The 18,731-nt window shown below is 41.6% G+C and overlaps 1 protein-coding gene across 36 annotated transcripts in view; it reads left to right on the forward strand.

Moving 5' to 3' along the window:
• The window catches only part of rimbp2b (RIMS binding protein 2b), an 84,267-nt gene that overhangs the window by 54,721 nt on the left and 10,815 nt on the right, over window positions 1-18,731 (forward strand). For 16 of the 36 annotated variants that reach the window (XR_006378054.1, XM_044196496.1, XM_044196498.1 and 13 more), the window contains 13 exons: window positions 1,190-1,294; window positions 3,875-3,925; window positions 4,376-4,396; window positions 6,757-6,961; window positions 7,660-7,808; window positions 8,442-8,521; window positions 9,177-9,286; window positions 9,366-10,238; window positions 12,616-12,788; window positions 13,414-14,079; window positions 14,384-14,533; window positions 15,190-15,351; window positions 16,910-17,689. Coding sequence is in view for 33 of the 36 variants with exons in the window: in XM_044196496.1 (XP_044052431.1) it covers window positions 1,190-1,294; window positions 3,875-3,925; window positions 4,376-4,396; window positions 6,757-6,961; window positions 7,660-7,808; window positions 8,442-8,521; window positions 9,177-9,286; window positions 9,366-10,238; window positions 12,616-12,788; window positions 13,414-14,079; window positions 14,384-14,533; window positions 15,190-15,351; window positions 16,910-17,689 (3,525 nt within the window). In the remaining 3 variants the exon portion in view is untranslated. Of the gene's footprint in view, window positions 1-70; window positions 179-1,189; window positions 1,295-3,874; window positions 3,926-4,375; window positions 4,397-4,776; window positions 4,983-6,756; window positions 6,962-7,659; window positions 7,809-8,441; window positions 8,522-9,176; window positions 9,287-9,365; window positions 10,239-12,615; window positions 12,789-13,413; window positions 14,080-14,383; window positions 14,534-15,189; window positions 15,352-16,909; window positions 17,690-18,731 lie in introns of those variants that run through there. The other 20 variants (XM_044196493.1, XM_044196499.1, XM_044196492.1 and 17 more) reach the window with 12 other exon arrangements.

The following is an 18,731-nucleotide window of genomic DNA, read 5'->3' on the forward strand; positions in this document are numbered from 1 at the left end:
ATGTCTGTTGCCTTCCAGTGTCGTGTTGGGAGGTCTGACCAGGAGCTGTGAAAGAGTAGAAGCTTGGAGCAGTCTGCCCCCCTTTCCTTTCCTATTCCACCCTTTCATGTTGTTCTACCCTCCCTGATCTGCCCCCTCCCACCTTCCCTGTCCCCTTTCCCCCTGCTAGATTTATAAGGTATCACTGCTATGTCCGTCTGTTAGGGAGCAGTCCTGTTCAGTCCCATTCTGAATGCTTTCTGTCCACCTCAGTGGCTGTGCTTATCTCTCCCTTTATCCGTGGGCTGCTTACCAGACATACGAATGGTCACCTGGCTATACGACCACAGCACTGTGGAATGTGATTTTTGCATGAGGCAGGACAAAGAGTTTGGCTGTATGATGACGGGAGGGGGAGGAAGAGGAGATAAAGAGACTGGGTCACCCTTCATGATGATAATGTCACCTACAAGGTTGATGACATTACCTATCTTAGACCTTAATTTTTACTGGCATGAAAATGTCATTTGCTTCTTTCACCTGACAGCGTCGCAAATATTCACATATAGTGGGAGCAGTGATGTGACTGGATGACACGGGCATATTGTGTTATGAAGAGCCTAGCATTCAGTCCCTTGTATTGTATGGCTTCTTTTGTTGTTATGGATGACCACAGACAAGTGAGCACGCTACGGAGTTTGCTCACCCTTTTCATGTAACGTAAAACCCTGTATTGATCATGCAAAGACAACATCGCTGAGGACAGCTTTTCAAACAGTCCCAGTAACCAGACTTCTAACAGGTATTGTGTTACCTAAAGGGGGCAGCAAACCAGGATGTGGATTGATGTTAATTTTTTTGTTTACTAAGCAAAGCATCTCTAGTCCTCATCCATAAGCACCTTTGTGCAAAATTGGATCCGCAGATCATTCGACATAAACTGTTCTCACATGGCATTTGCTGTGGCATAGTTTATGTCTTTCTTGTTTTGAAGGGTTTAAAGGTCAGTACACTGTTAACCAGCCTCTGTATGTGTGATGTGTGTGCACATGTAACACCTGTGTTGAGTGTGGAGTAGAAGACTGGAGATGCATTTTGTGTTGGCTCAGTGTCGTTGGATTTTAGTTCCACTAACAGCAGCCCTCTCTATGCCCCCCCTCCCCCCGAACCCTCCCCCCCGGCTCTCAACCCCTGCACCCCCTGCCGACAGCATATGCGCGAGGCTGCGGAGCGGAGGCAGCAGCTAGAGTTGGAGCATGAGCAGGCCTTGGCTGTACTCAATGCAAAGCAGCAGGAGATTGACCTTCTTCAGAAGGTAAGGGAACTCAGGTTACTTAACACTCACAGCACCAGAGGTTTGGGCTTTTCTTGTTTGCCCAGCCTGTGCCCACATCATGGGTCAAAGAGCTTTTTGTTGAGCACTGGTGCGATACATACAGTCCAAAAAAGGTGAAAGTCACCTCAAAGACTGTATTATAAAGAGCAGAGCAAAGAATAGTGCTCTCCATTGGCTATAGCACTCACCTCTCTCAACATTTTCATCACTGCTAGAGCTCTCCTAGTGCATCCTCTTAACCCCATCCTTCAGCTGTCTATCACTCTTCAAACTGTGAGTGCTCAACATTTCAGGAGCACTCCTCTTGTTTGTTACAAGCAAGAAAATCAAACACTCAAAACCCAGAGTAGATATGACACTTTTTAGAGGCTTGCTTAAACAAAAATGCTGGCCCAGGCCATTTGATGGCCGCGCTTCCTCCTCTGTGCACTGGAGCTGACTGTAATGTCAAGCAAGCCCAGCAATGGCTGGGATTGCTGATAGTGTGAACGTGATAGGAATTGTCACCAATGCCTTCTCTAGAAACAGTGTGTGTACCCCAGTCTTGCTGTTGTTGCAGTGTTGCTCTAACTTCACAGTCAGCCTTTCATAGGCAGAGTTCTCAGCTTTTTTCTCTCATTAACAGAAGCTCATTACTGCCTTATCTTCCTTCAGACACTGGCTGCTCTCTGCATTCTCCTAAATTAATTGCCTGCAAAGTAGATTTATGAAATTGTAAAGTCCACAGATGCTCTCATGTTCATGTGGAACACTCCCACCCCCCAACAGATGTTTCTAGTTCCCATAACGAGTGAATTATGCTACATTTCTATACAGTTCAATGCTTTTATAATACCTAAACCTTATTCCTCTTGAGTGCACTAGTCTCCTTAATTTATTATGGATGGAACATAATTTTACATTTGTTCAAATTATTTTTGTTTGCACCAAGCTTCAGTTTAAGCCATTTTTCTTTGATATAGCTTAAACAACCATTCAAACATGTTCATTGTTCAACTCACCATATACAGCAGGAAAATCATCATATAAAGAGAAATAATAGCCAGGGTCCGACCTGCATTGCAATATATTGTTACAAATAAATCTGGTTTGGTCGGAGTATGAGATATCTGGGATTACAATGTCAGGACAGTTTATGCAGATGAGGGGTCTCAAACTCAAATTACCTGGGGGGCAGTGGCCAAGTTGTTCTTTTCTAGGGGGGGCACTTGAACACCCTGTATTCCTGGAGAGTGGCAGCTTTCTGCTTGTATATGATGCAGGAAGCAGTTGCATTAAACTCTATGAAAAAAAAGTATTGTCCACTTCTCTGGAAACTGTCTATGCTCCAGGTCAGCCTTCTTCTAGGTTTAGAAAGAGCCACGTGAGAGTCATGTGTGCTGTGAAGTGTTGCATGCTAAATGTGAAAGAGGGTAAGATGAGAAGATCGATGCCGCCTAGTACATCTGTCCTGTAGATATAAGGCTACAGCCAACAGCTTAGCTTAGCATACAGACTGGGAACATGGGGAAACAGCTAGCCTGGCTGTGTCCAAAGGTAACAACATCCGCCTGCCAGCACCTCTAAAGTTCACTGATTAACACATATCTCGTTTATTTAATGTGAAAAAGTGCAAACAGTTTGCCGTTTTACGAGTCGGACTCTTTCTAGGCCGGCACCAATAACTTCCTCGAGTATCCGCTGGTTGCCTGGCAACTACTCAGAGCCAAGAAAGAGACTGGCACATAACTCCCCAATAAAAGGACGAATTGTCGTTTTTATACTTTTAACCTTTTTTATACTAGATTTTTGTATGGATTAAGCAAATTATAAATAACATGTTAATTAGTGAGCTTTAGAGGTACTGGTAGGTGGATTGTATTACCTTTGGAGAGAGCCAGGTTAGCTGTTTCCCCTGTTTCCAGTCTTTGTGCTAAGCTAAACTAAGCGGTTGCTGGCTGTAGCTTCATATTTAACAGACAGACAGTAGAGTGGTATGTTGATCTTCTCATCTAACTTTCGGCCAGAAAGCGAATAAGCGTATTTCCCAAAATGTCAATTTCAACTATTCCTTTAAATGTGAATTGAGAGCCAGTTTCAGCTCTAGAAAATGAAATGACTTCTATGATTTCTATATTGGGGAAAACCAAAAAAATAAAACATTTATTTGTGAGCCACATGTAAACTTGTCAATGGCTGTATCCAGCCCCGGGGCTGGTAGTTTAAGACCCCTGGTTTAGATGCTCTCAGGCAAGTGGTCTTTGTAAACGTAGTAAGCTGACTGACAAATGCTTCCTTGAGTATAAAAACATAAAATATAGAAGGGGGAAATGGTGTAACAAAAGCCACAATATCTCGAGCCTGTTGTGGATAAGTAAGAATTGATTTCTGCTCAAATCAAGGTACTGTTGGTAAATGCTGTAAATCTGAGGAAAAGAAATAAACTCCTGATAAGTTTCATCCTTCACTGTGGCCTCATGTACTGTTTGTTTGTAAAGGCCTTTCATTGGTGTTTTAAACTGAAACTAAACTGCAATATAAATAAAAGTGAACTGAAACACTGCACCCTGTGTTTCCCAGGCTCAGGTTGAGGCTAAAAAGGAACATGAAGGCGCTGTCCATCTGTTAGAGGTGAGCGTCTGGACTCGGGGGGGGAGTGGTGTTGACTGTGTGTGTTTATGTGGTTGCTGCTGGAGGATAGGGGACTTAGTCAGCCCCGGGGCAGACTTGTGTATACCTAGAGCCATTTCCTGCTCTTACCTGAACCTTTGTGCTCTTTTGTTTTTTAGTTCTCATGTTTTAAAATATGAATCCTGGGCTGAGTATATATATTTCTTTTAACAACATTGTTAAATTGACTAGTGAAATACACGTTTAAACTTAATAAGTTGTGTAAATAGCCTTTTTCAGAAAGGTGAATAAATCATAAACAACAAAATGTCACAGACAGTGTTAAAGCAGACCTTAATTTCAAGTGTGTTGTGCTTTCAAGATGTGTATGAGTGATCACATGTGTAATTGTGCTTCATTTCTTTCCTACATCTCTTTTTACTGAATGGGTGTGTGTTTATGCTTATACAGAACCACTTGGACAGCATGCAGGTATTTCAGAATTGTTTTTATTTATTTACTTGATTTTTCTTTTTACACCTTTCCCAGTATAGTCAATAGTCAATGTTTGCTTTGGCCCAGGAGGTATGGTGATGTAACACCACATTACAGTACAAACAAAATGATTCATCACAATCTAAGTTTTGTATTGATGATAAACACGATAAATATACAATATACAATATATAAGTGGTACTCAAAAGGTAACATAAAGCATACATCAGTTAAGAACTAATCTGATGTGTGATCTTTGCTTTTTGGTTTTCAGAAATATTCAGGGCTGCTTCTTTTCTTGGGCTTTGCTTCCCACTGAGCTCTGTTTCACATTTCCCATCAAAGCAAACTCACAAGTGGAGGGCTTTTTGAAAGTCTGGAACATGACTGACAGCATAAACTGGAGGTCTTTCTGACTTGATCATAAAGAAAAATTCAGCTACACTCGCTTAACAATTGATGAAAAGATTCTACTCGTAAAATCAAGTTTCAGAATATGGATCGACTTCAGTTAAAGACGAATGCCTGGGGCCTCTCTGACCGACCTCAGTTCCACATAATCAAAGCCCATCAACATATTGAGGCGAGCAAATTTAACTTTATAAAACCAAACACGTGTTAAAAGTTTTGTGTTTTAGATGAGAACAAACAAAAATATCAGACTACAATAAATGAATGCAGAAAATCTAATTTATTAGTAAAATAAATTGCAATAAAAGTCTTGGGAAGTCTTTATGTATTGCAGATATTTTAGAATTAAATCTTTTCAGTTTTTCATCTAGAGTAAATAAACATAGTCATTACATCTATATATTGATGCATACAGTGGATATCAGCTTTTGAGTGTATAAGTCTGTGTTGTTATCAAAGGATCACATTGCCAAACTGATGAATGTGATCCTTTTCTGTTGTAGCATTTGCATGTATGTTATCCAGCATGTGTTTTAAAAACTCTACTTGCCATACAGCTGAGAACTGTATGATGCTATTAAAACTAGCATTAAAACTTTACTAATTCTATTTCACAAATGCAGGAATTCCTTTGTTGCTTCTCCTAACAGCATGTTAAATCCAGCAAACCTGTCTGCATGAAATGGACTCAGTTTCTTAACAGATATCTAACAGAACAGCATAAAGCATACTAAAGTAGTAGTAGAGGGCATTGCTGTGTGTTGGGCAGTGCTAAAAAATTCCATGGTAGCTTCAGCATCGCTGGTTCAGATTGTTGTCAGTTTGAGATCGAGAAGTGATTTTTGATGATCAATCATTCAACTTGAGAAATCATCTCTAGCACGTGGAATTTCCATTATACCTGCCCAAACAATTATGCTCAGTTGGTCAGTGTTAGTTTGTGCAATGAAGTTTCCTGCTCTTAAGGTATACAGCTGGTGGTATTTTATATTTTTGTTATTGTTAGCCATGAAAAGACCACTACCAACAATATTTACCTTATTATTACTTCCCTAAATCTTAAAAAACAGATATTCTGTGTAGTCACAAGTATATATTTTCATTTGTAAAAAAGTAATTTCCAAAAAAAGCTGGGCCCTGCAGTTTTTAGCAAACGTTACTCAAATATAAGTAAATAGTGCAAACTGGGAAGAATTTGCAGCTGCGGATTAATATATATTTTGTTCTCTAGTGAGTATTTACAGCAGCAGGACAGTGTATGTGGGGTTGGTTTAAAATAAACTCCAGAAATGAAGAAACCCAGTGCAACAGTGCAGCTCATTGATCTGTTTTTAATAGTTTTTGGACAAAAAACTGGCTTTGGCTTCACAGACTATACTCGTCAGTAGGATTAAGTTATTGTTGGTTTTGGTCTTTTCAAGAGATTACTTTACAAAAAGAAACAATATAGAATATTATCAGCCTTATCCTCTAAGACACTGTGCAGTTTGGGTATACATACTGCCTTGAAGCAAGAGGGTTTTTTATTTTCAGTATTATTAGCATTAACTGTAATTGTGCATGTGATTTTTGTACTGTACAGCCAGCAGTGGTTAAAAAGTCATTTCAAGAAGTTTTCTGTAATTACTGATTCACGTGTTAGTCCTACAGTAAATCTCATTCCATGTTCCACTGTACATATGTATGTAATCTAGTATTTCTGTGTGCAGAATGTTCAGTCCTGCATCCTGTGGTTTCCTTATTTTTTTCCTCTCTTGTTTTTCTTTGTTTCCCATCCTTTCTCTCCCTGTCCCTGTCTGTCTGTCTGTCTTTCTTTCTTTCTTTCTTTCTTTCTTTCTTTCTTTCTTTCTTTCTTTCTTTCTTTCTTTCTTTCTTTCTGTCTGTTTGTCTCTCTCTCGCCATCTCTCACTCCTCTCTCAATGACTCTCCTCCCTCACCATCATCAGGCCAAAGTTCGTGAGCTGGAGGAAAAATGTCGGACTCAGAGTGAGCAGTTCAACCTCCTGTCAAAAGAGCTGGAGAAGTTCCGGCTCCAGGCTGGGAAGTTTGATATTCTCAGCACTGAACCCTTAACTTTATGTGAATCTCCTGGATCGCCCAACAAATCCCTGTCACAGCTCCTTAATGGACTGGCTGCCCCCATAGGAAAAGGTATGTGTGGGAATATATTGATGCTCAGTACTTTTTTTTAAAGCTCTATAAAATTATTATTATAGGTTATATTTTTAGCAAAGAAAATAGTAATATTGATTTATTGTCATATTTTCAAGTGGCTGAAATCTCATTTACGACTCAAGTTAATAAATAAGAGGCCACCAAATTAATTTTGCTTGATGAAGCCTGCTCTTCGTAAAGCGCTGTGCAATTGAAAACATGTATCATTTCTGCCATGTGAGAGCTGCTGGCAGTAGCTCCACACTGTACATATTAGAAGAGGAGTCAGTTCCCTCACAATGAGGTGAAAAGATCGCAGCTGAAATTAGAAGTCTGAGAGGCTTCTGACTTAATCTGCAGTAAACACAAACTGTTAATGAAATAATCAGTCATAGTGAGAAATAGCCTCTAGCTTGCAAAACTTGTTCCGTTTGTTTTTGACTTGTTTTTGTAAATACACAAATGCTTCACTACACATTACAGTAGTATGTATTTAACTCTTGCTATAAGTTTTAATTTAATATTTTTAGAAATTATTGGAAACAGAAGAATACAGTACTGAGATATCCACCTAAATGATCCCTGCTTAACAAAAGTATTTGTAAAATGATATTCATTTAAGTAGTAGTACCTTTTTAAAAGGAGAGTGTCAAGAGAGAAACTTGTGTTAATGCACAATGCTGTTTGTTTCACAGGCAATGAGGTGCCAACGAGCAGATCTTTGATATCTGAGTTCATTCGACCACTCCAGATCAGTGGAGACAAGCCCGAGCTCCTCTCTGTCAAGCCAGCATTCCTCACTCGCAGTCGAGCCCGCAGCCCAGCACGGGCTTTCCTTTCTGAGGTATCTGATACTGTTCTGTTTGTATCCCATATGGCTTTTGCTTTATTGCATGTCCCAATTTACACTTTACATGACATCTATAGAAAAATGGAGTCTAATAAATGTCAAGCTGCACAAGGCAAGATAAAGATCCTAAATGTCAATGTGGGACTGCAATAGAGATTAATCCCCAGTAATTTAGATGCTTTATTCTGCCCTGTTTACCCAAATGAAATCCTGTTGTCAGGTATGTGAACTTCCACCAACAGTATGTGACAAAACCAAACTTAAGAGTATCTCCTAAACAGCATTAAGTGAGCTCAACTCACCAATGTGAGATCTCATACCTCTCTCATACCTTTGTTTTCCTGTAGTATAAGCACAATTTTGGAGTCAAAAATGCTGCTTCATTTTAATCTAAGTAATGTGTTTAGGCTGAACAAGAGAAAATCCATGCAGCAGGGATGCAGGAGGCTTCCTGGTTTTACTCATACAGGCTGACTATTTGGGATTGATCAAAATGTTTTTATTGCACAGGAGGTGAAAAATTGAAACAAAAGAAATATGTATATTTGAAAAATGGTGAAAATACAAAGAAGGAGCGTTCAATGTTGAAAATAGGATTATTTGTGCCTTTTTTTTTTTCTTCTCTAGATGGACAAAGAGCTCAGCTCAACTACCAGGTCCAAACCCAGGTTCACAGGGAAGGTTCATCTGTGTATTGCTCGGTACAGGTACGTATACAGAACACACAATTACTTATTCACCTAATATTCACAGTGTATCTTGAAAACATACAAAAAAATACAACCTCTTGCTGGAATAAATCAGGTCAGTGCGGGATGAAACCCTTACTGTTTCTTCCAAGTCCTTATAGTGCTTTAAGTTTGGAAATATTTTTAGTGATTTCAGTGAATTTTCAAAGTAAGTGTTAACAGGAGCTTTGTGCTAACATTACAGAAACCCCCAAACCAAAGTTGAACAGTTTAACATTCTAAGAGAGGGTGAAAATTAACAACAGAGGTGGCCAAAAATCCTTTACATACCTCTTTACAGTAAACAGAACTGGCTGCTCAGTGTAGACAAGTCATTGACAAATCTTATTGAGATTATTTGCGTTCTCTCACAGAGTTTAAGGCTGTGGTCTTAAAGATGATTCAGTGTTTCTATCTCTAAAGAAAATTACCTGTCAGCACAAAAATAATTGGAAGTCAGAGCACCAATATTCACGCTTCATATTCACTCAGCAAATCATTTTTCCTTGACATCAATATTAGGGGATTGGAGTGTTTGGCAAAAAACCCCCAAAACCCTGGTGGAAAGTAAAAAACATTGTGTAAAATCTACCACTTTGGCAGTTGAATTATTCATTTATGTTTTTCGCTGTAGTTACAATCCTTATGACGGGCCTAATGAGCATCCTGAGGCAGAGCTCCCCCTGGTGGCAGGGAAGTACCTCTACGTTTACGGGACAATGGATGAGGATGGCTTTTACGAAGGTCTGAGCTGCCTTGGTGTTTTTTAATCTTTTGTTCTTAATATCACCACAGTACCGACTATCTCCTTTTTGTTTCTTAGGAGAGCTGCTGGATGGACAGCGGGGACTCGTCCCATCCAATTTTGTGGATTTTGTCCAAGATGAGGAGACATCCTCCGTCCAACACAGGGACACTGTAGCTAAAGAACCTGGCTACCTCAACCACAGTAGCCTGGGGCCACAGAGACTGGGGGTCGGCACAGGAACGGGAACAGGCATAAGCAGCCTGCTGTCTGACAGTAAACTAGACTGTCTAAGCACCGGCAGCTTGGGCATGGACCTCCTGGGCTCCTCCAGCAATGGGACAGGAACCTTGGATGTCAGCATTGACGAGGTTGGTGAAGACATTGTGCCTTATCCCCGCCGCATCAACCTGATTAAACAACTGGCCAAGAGTGTGATTATTGGCTGGGATCCTCCTGTGGTCCCACCAGGCTGGGGCTCCATCAGTGGCTACAATGTCTTGGTGGATAAGGAGTTGCGCATGAGTGTCCCTTACGGGGGCAGGACAAAGTCTCTTATTGAAAAGCTCAATCTGGTCACCAACACCTACCGTATCTCAGTGCAGAGCATCACTGACCGTGGCCCGTCGGACGAGCTCCGGTGCACTATGCTCGTGGGAAAGGACGTGGTGGTGGCACCTTACTACCTGCGAGTGGACAGCATCACGCAGGTCTCTGCTGAACTCTCTTGGATGCCTAGCAACAGCAACTACAGTCACACCATCTTCCTCAACGGTGCAGAGTACGACATGGTCAAGGCGGGGGGCTATAAGTACAAATTCTTCAACCTGAAGCCCATGACCGTTTACAAGGTGAAGGTTGTGGCGCAGCCGCATCAGGTGCCTTGGCAGCTTCCCATGGATCATAGAGAGAAGAGGGAAATCTCTGTGGAGTTCTGCACTCAGCCTGCAGGTCAGCCTCCAATACATTACTCACATTAGCACTTTTATGTGTTTAGTAAACCACAGCAATGCAGGGAATTTTTTTCTATGTGGTGTATGATTGTATAGCCATGGCTAGACCTACTGGGATATTTTTAGCTTAGCTCTAGGGACGGAAATGTGAGTCTGTTGCTTGGTCGGTCGGTCCACTACTTTGGTTCAGACTAAAATATTGGTACAAATGTCCATAGTGCCCAGAGAATGTATCCTGATGACTTCCCTGACTTTTCATCTAGCGCCATCATCGGGTCAAATTGTTCCCCAATCTGATTGCTGTTCTTGTAGTCTAATATTCTGTTCTGTTTCAAAGTCATCTCATCTTTCACAATGAAAGCCATCTGATAATTTACATCCAACACAGCAATCTATTTATTTACTCATCCACACTTAGCTTCAAGCCCTTTACATTTACAAACCTGACAAACATCTCAGCCATTTTCATTTTTCCCCAGCCACTTTTAGATTGCCCTCAAGGATTTGTGTGTGTACTACTGCGATAAAACACATGCATGGTAGAAAAACAAAAAAAGAAAAGTGCAGTGAAAAAACATTGAAAAAGCATTCGCAGAACAGAGCTACATAACACTGGAAACAAGAGTGTCTCAAAGCCAAATTAGTGTAAATAGTGAGCGTAGATCCCTGGGATTTCTTCTCCCATGAGCCTTGTTGATGCTTAGCTGTTGCCAGCACTAACTTGGGTCTCACAGCCTGACTATCTTGCTACGTGAAATCTTTTAAAGTGAGAATGTAATAAGAGTGATTCTCTCCACAGCCAGCTACATTTATGGCACTGTTTTGTGTGTGTAAATGTATAGGTACAGTATAGTTAGCCAATTGTGGGTGCAGATAAAATATGGTTTAGACACGTCATATTGTTGCCTTTTATATGATAAAAGGCTCAGGGGGATGGGATTGTGACCTTTATTTAACATGGAAAGGAGACCAAAACTCCCATTGTTAAGATACCAGAATAAGATGGAAGCAGTTCAGAAAATTTGAGACAAACAGGACTTAACAGAGAGATTATGAAGTCAAGTAATGAATAGTTAAAATGGTGAAAGAAAGGGAATAAAGGGAGGACACAGAGGAAGTGAGAGAGAAAGAGAGGGGAGGACAGAGAGAGAGTAAGGCTGAAGTTTGAATTGACATTTTCTGTTGGCAGCTGACGAACTAACATGCTGAGAGTTCATTAAATGATCTATCTATTGAACATGTTAATTACAGCCGTCTGAAATAGTCTCAGTATCGGTGGCAGACAACTGTCAATAAAGAGGACAGTGTCTGGAGGAACTATATTAGGCTTTCACACTCAGCATGTGTTCTTCAAACAAGTGACTTCATTACTTTCATTAGTTCTTAGCGATACAACATTTCTATTAATATTAGTCACACAGAGCAGCGTTCAGTTCCCTGCCTGGATATCAGTATCTGCTGTTTGTGTCCAGTATTAAAGAATGTGGCTCCACTGAAATATTCATTTAAACTTTCATTTCAGTTCTCAGAGGAGCTTGTTTATGACAAGCGTAGTTTAAAAATGACAAGAGGAAATTAAATCTCCAAACAGCCACTGCTGCTGTTCTAAGACTGTTTGAGTTGTCTGCTGACAGTCAGTGTAGAAATGTGATTAAGATTGAATTAATGTAGATTCTCGGACACAAAAACAGCTGCACGTTGCAGCTCGGAGATACTGACTGCATCTGCTCACTCTCTCTTACTGTGTGACTGCAGGGGAGCAGCAGCAGCACTGCACAGATGGGTATGTTGTTTAGTATGCAGGCAGCACTTACAGATTGTGGAAATAGCAAACTGTTTTTTTTTTTGATGCTCCATAGAATATTGTCAGAGAATCTGGCAACAGGATATTGCTATACATACATTGATGGCCCAATGTTGGCCCAATATAACGCTTGCACCCGATACGCATATAAACAAATCTCAGGATACACACCATGAACCTGCACAGAGATGAGCATAAATATAACAAAATCATCCTACAAATTCCAATATTTGAATATAATAAATGCTACATTCAGCTGTCACTGACCACATACCAGCTGTTCCTTTCAGTGAAATTGAAAATGCTTTTAGAATAATTTAAAATTTAGTATACATTATGTTTTTAATACAATTCTTGGTAATACCACGTGGTTAGGCTGTACACATTACTTTAGATGTGAGACATGCAATACAGTTCCCCTAGAATGAGAATATCCTTATTTCATACCACTGTGAAATGGTTATTGAATGCGAGATGTCCATAGAAATGAGGTCAGCACATTCTTTTTAAATCAAATTGGCAGAAATGGTTCAGCCACTGTTGAACTGTCTTTTTTTCTCTCCTTATCCAGTGTGTGTGTTGTGCTCCCCAGGGCCCCCTCTCCCTCCCCAGGAAGTGCAGGTCCAGTGTGGTCAGACACCCGGGGTCCTGCAGGTCAGATGGAAGCCGCCGCCTCTGACGTCTTCAGGAACCTCCAACGGGGCCAGTGTGATTGGCTATGCCGTGTGCACAAAGGGACAAAAGGTACCAAATGTCAGAACAGTTTTTTTTTTTTTTTTTTTTGTCTTGCAATACAGTTCTTAAAAATATTTAGCCTTTTCCTTCCTCAATAGTGACTTCTATGAGTAGTGCTCTATTGCCATCTCCTGGAGAAATTATATAATGCTGATATCCAGCCCCCAGGGACAAGCATTAACATTACTTAAGACATAAATTCAAAAAAGACAGCTGCAACAGGCTCCATGGTGCTGCGTCACTATGACGTCCCTTTTCCACTGACAGCTATTGTTTTTGTTGTCTGTGTTTTTGTGTGTGTTTGTGCGTGCAAATGTGAATCAACCACGACACGTGTCCAGTTTATTTTTAAACCAAAATCAGCATGCTCGACAGAGGAAAAATAAATATGACCATTTTTCAACAGGCTTGACGTGGGTACTATAGTATAGAGCTCCAACATCCACAAATCTGTGTGTTATGATAGTAGTTTTTTTATTTCTTGATGATCAGGTATTTCTTTTCAGCCAACAGATAAGAATCTACAAATGTAGATATGTTAGTATGATGGTAGGGTTACAGAGTAAGTACTTTTGTATGCTGACATTCTGAATTGCCCTTTGGTAAGGACTCTCTGGTTCCTTTGTGAATGCAGATAGCAGAGGTCTTATACCCCACAGCAGACTATGTGACCGTGGAGTTAAACAGGATTCAGTGTCTGGAGGCCAGGGAAGTCATTGTAAGGACGTTATCAACACAAGGAGAGTCCCAGGACTCGCCTGTGGCCATCATCCCGCACAATCTCTTGGGCTCTCCACGCCTCTCCCACAGAACCACTGCACCTCCCCACCCTGTCCCCCACCCGCAGTCCCATCCGGTACACTCACAAACCCATCCTCCTTACCCATCAACATACCCCCCGAATCACCCTCAGCCCCAGGTGCAGCCTCTGCCTCGAGCCCAGCCCCACACGCTTCCCCACGCACAGCCGCATTCGCAGCCCATTCGCCACCCCCCTCCTCAACCCCAGGGTCATTTCCAGCGCCACCCCATGCCCAAGTCCAAACCGTTAGTAAGTGCCAGAGAGCCAGAAACCAAAGAGCATGAGGTGGGCCTGCGGTCAGCCCAGCCCTGGGAGCGATCCCCCTCTCCGCTGCCTCCCATGCGTGGATCCAACCTGGAGCCGCCACACTTCCAGCCACGGCGATCGCCCTCTCCTCAGAGGATCCTGCCGCAGCCTCAGGGAGTCCCCATCCCCAACACCATCGCCAAGGCCATGGCCAGGGAAGCTGCCCAGAGAGTGTTTGCCGAGGGCAACCGGGTGCGTGGGGATTTAATTATAAAACAGCATTCATCTTAACATGTGATAGAATCTAGTATTGAGCACGGGAATCTGATTTTTCATTATGCTAATGTAAATATCTGTCAGGATGATAAGATAATTTCACTTGTTTCTGAAAATCCATGAACACAAGTATTATCGTCTCTTGAAAGTTATTATGAAACTACATTGGCAAAAAAATGGATCTCACTCAATTTTTTCACTTGGTTCAAGAAAAAATAATAATTAAACTAAATTATTTGGATCATTTATCAATCTAAATGTCAAACATTTCTCTTATCAGGTTGAAAAAAGGAATATCTTTAGTGAGCGAGGCAACGCCTTGCAACCACTCAACTCTGATGAGGAGGAGGATGGTTACGACTCTCCTCATGCGAGGAGGAGAGGAGCCTCGGTGGATGAATTCCTCAGAGGCTCAGAGTTGGGCAGACAGGTACTTTACAGACAACACAACAAGCTGTGCTCAGCCAATCAGTGAGTGTGCATTACTTGTTTCTAGGAAGAGCATGGAATCAATTATCTACATGTAGGCAAAATCAAACTGAAGCCAATAAAATCCCATCCCATCAAATCTTAATATGCATTCCTGCATCTGTACTGCATCAATATTATAGACTTTTTTTCATTTTTTAAAATAAATACTTTTAAAAGAAGGAGAAAAAGTGTTAACAAAGTGTTAACAAATCCAGTTATAAACTGAAATTTTACTTTGCAAAACATTTGCATAATTTTAGTTTTAATAATTTTAAGAGTCACCAACACACACAACTTTGTGAGCGCCACATTCTGGCTTTGATTGGAAATCAACCAATAGCTGGACCCTCCAGCCAGTAGACTTGTTTACATACATAAATATTGAAAGCTAAAGGAAATTCTGTATGTTGATTCTGCACTTGTATGGAGGTGTCCAAGTCTTAAGGTGATGTCATTGGTGCTAATCAGTCAGTGCTGTGGTATTCTGAATTGTAGGCACTTTCCTTCGTCTCTTTGGTAATGATAACTATTGCCACATAATCCAGTACCAAAGATGTCACCAAATTAAAAAGATAAGAATATAAAACTATGAACTTTTGTCTTGTTTTCCCTTAGCACCAACATCACCCCTACAGCCACAGTGAGGAGTACCACACGGAGAGTAGCCGGGGTTCTGACCTGTCTGACATAATGGAGGAGGACGAGGAAGATCTTTACTCTGAGATGCAACTGGAGGAGGGCCGCAGGCGCAGTATCAACTCTCACAACACTCTTAAGGTACATACTGCACACCTTCAGTCTGTTGTGGCCACGGGGAGGACAGAGGAAGGTGGGGAAGACAGAGGTTTAGGGAGGGTCTTGCCACCTGCAGAGGTACCTGCTCTCTCTCACGGGCTCTACAAATAGGCCCGTCGTGGCTTTGCCTGGCTGAGTTCCCCTGCCTTGCGTTAGCCGAATCAGCCTCCCTACCCCAGCGTGCTCCTCCACCCCGCTCCGCCAGCACTGCTTTATACATTCGAGGCTGAGCTCATGGGAATGGCTGTGTATACATAACTATACAGCATGCGAGAGGGGAAGGCTGTAAACAAAAAGCATAATGTTTTGTATGGTTTGCATTGCATTTTGATGCTCTTTATACTGCACAGAAGGAGTGTTATAAGTTTTAAAGTCAAAAGTTAGAATGTGATTTTGAAGTGCCAATTTTAATATACTGTACTGTATCAAAGTGTCATGGCATATGAAGTGCATATGGGAATCTCATTTAAGTGAGTACTTAAATGGAAATATTCACTTTTGTTTATGTCTGTCATGTCCTAATGTTTAATTTTTCTATTGTCGATGTAGATGTTAACATTGTCTGTACATGATCCTGTCTTCATTTGGTCTGTCAGTGGTGATGTGTGGATGTAAAGCCAATGTGCCATCATGATAATACTGTAGTGGCTGATTGGTCCTCTGTATTATAGTATACAATATAAAATCAATACCAGGTAACTGCAAATTTGCTTAGGTTATCCCTGTTTATGTCCAGTATGTACAGTAATGTGGTGTTAGTGAGAGGTATTCACTGGTGTATTTACTCTTTAAATACACCAATGGTGCATCTCCTTTTTGTCATGGCCATCTATTTGTAAATCACTGTTGCACATTATCCATTCCCCTTGTATTTCTGTAAAAACATTATTATTTAAAAATATGTATAGTTATGATATAACAAAATTAAATAAGATATTGTTATGGGAATAGTTAAAGATGAATTGTCAAATTTGCTTCTGTAAGTTCTGTATGTTTCACTACATTTTGAAATTGTTGCTAAAGAAGTGTCCTAATACAGTATGTCCTTAGCAGCTGATTCTTCTACTCACTCAGCTTCATGTTGTTAATTTATGGCTTTTTTTAATGGTGTATTTATTCATTTCATCCACATTGATCATCCATAGCACTAACTAAGCCTGTCACTTACTTTTTGTTTGGATATTTCTAATTTCTCACAAGTGAAATTCCCTTTTCCACATTTAACCTTCGTGCCCACACTCAGTTTATCAGTTATCACTCCATATTTGAGCCTTCACAGATTCCTATTCAGAGCATGCCATTTCCTCCTCACGGAATGAGACTGCATGTCTTACTACATTGCCACAAATGACTAATTCTGTCTTTATTTTGTCTTCCCCCCCCATTGTTCTATTCACATACTGTGTTGTTTCCTGCCTGTTCTAAAACCTTCGAAAAACCTTTCAACCCCCCTCACAAAAATCTAAACTGAACCTTTTCAATTGAACTGACTAACTGAACTGTGAAATTGTGGAACTTTACCTCTTGGTCATGACTGAAGGCATATTATAAGCGTCAGGACTTAGCCGAGGAAAGAGACTGTTGGGACCTCCAGAGGGAGGTGGTGAAGCAGAAATCGCTCCGCAGCAAGCGTCTCCACAGCATCCCCGAGGTGGCTGAGGAAGAGTTGGACAGTGTGGACAGCATGGGCCAGCGCTTGTGTTTCGAAGACGGTGGGCGGCCGGGAACGCCATACACTCAGCGGAGGATGTACCATCAGGACCCTCACGTGCCGACCCATCTCACCCCCAGCAAGAACTCCCGCCACCTGCAGCGCCAGCGCTCTTCCCCTCGCTTTACAGACAGCCGCTACTGCTACAACCCAGACGACCGCAGCTTGGGACGACCCAACCGCCAGAACACCAAGAGTCCTGACAGTGGTTTAGACTGCGGCAGTGAGGAAGAAGGCTCTCTAGGTCGGGGTTATCGAGGGTACTATGCTCATGGGAGCCCCATGCGGGGCCCCGTGCACATCATCCACTGTGAAGGCCCGGTAGAAAGGCGGGCGCTGGCTATGGGCCGTAAAAGAACTCTGACCCGTCAGTGCAGCGTGGAGGAGGAGTTCTCTGACATTCCAGTGACTGCAGCCAAGTCGGTACACACTGGTGACTTTAGGAACAGGGAGCACTTTGGGCCTGGTCGGGAGGCTGGGCAGCGAAACTACTCCAGGGAAGGGACCCTGAGCGAGGGCAGGCTGAACGAGCTGGACAGGGTCTATTACAGCCCCCACAGGGAGGCTAGGGCCCAGTCTTTGTCCAGGCTCAACCGGGACCAGCCGCTGGTGTGTGATTCAGGCTTTCTGCTGTACTTTCCATCAGCAAGCTGCAGCCATTCTGTTTTCTTGATGTTGTCTGTTTTTCTTTATGATTACCCCCCTCTCTTTATTTGGCATTTCGTTTTTCATTTTGTGACAAGTTATCACATGTCCATGGTTGGTCTGATTTGGTGTTTTATTTTGCGTGAATTACTTTGCTTGTACTTAGAATGTCAGGTGGATTTTAAAGTAAAGCTTTCAATTACCTAAAGGCCATTTAACTAAGTTTTGACTTCTCATGTCTTTAAAGAGAAAGGTTCCATTTAAAGGAAAGTCTCTGTGCAGTGCATGGGGACGTGCTGCTCCCGTCTTTTTTTCCCCTGCCCCTGCCTTCTCTCTGCCAGCTGCCGGCTTCATTTGTTGCTCTCCATGTCTCGGCCTCTAGAGCTGCAGCCATATCGCTCCACCTTGTGCTTGGAGCTTTATTTCATTGCTCATTGCTTCACATACAAAATAAGGCCAGATCAAGACTTTTGCAGCCTACGGTGATTCATTTAACCTTCAACCCATACACATCATCTCTTGCTTGTCTCTTTCATTTGTTTCAGCAAAAAATTCCCTTGTTCATCATCATTTTTCATGTATTAAATGTTTTGATTTTTGCAATACAAGGCCCCAGGCTGAAGCTATAATGGCTTTGCTCATCTAACCACATCTTTATCCATTCTCAATCACACTCACCCTCCACTTTTTTTTTCTTCTCATCCACTCTTTCTCTCTATTCTTTACTTCATCATTTTTGTCTTTTGTACCGTCATTTGCTTTCTTTTCTCATCAAGGAGTTGACATGCACAGAACAAAACAAACCAAACAAATGGTCTTTAGCTAAACATCTGACCCTTCCTAACCCCCAGTCCGTATTGTGTTGGGGTTGATTTGATTTACTTGTTTTGATGGTTTCTTGGGTTTATTTATGGTTTTATGGATTTCTTTTACTATTATTTTTGCCTCCCTAAGGACAAATGGAAGCCACATCATTTGCTCTTATGGTTTTTTAGTTGGTTTAACA

The sequence above is a fragment of the Siniperca chuatsi genome, linkage group LG5 (genome assembly GCF_020085105.1).
Source record: "Siniperca chuatsi isolate FFG_IHB_CAS linkage group LG5, ASM2008510v1, whole genome shotgun sequence".
Taxonomy (NCBI): Eukaryota; Metazoa; Chordata; class Actinopteri; order Centrarchiformes; family Sinipercidae; genus Siniperca; species Siniperca chuatsi.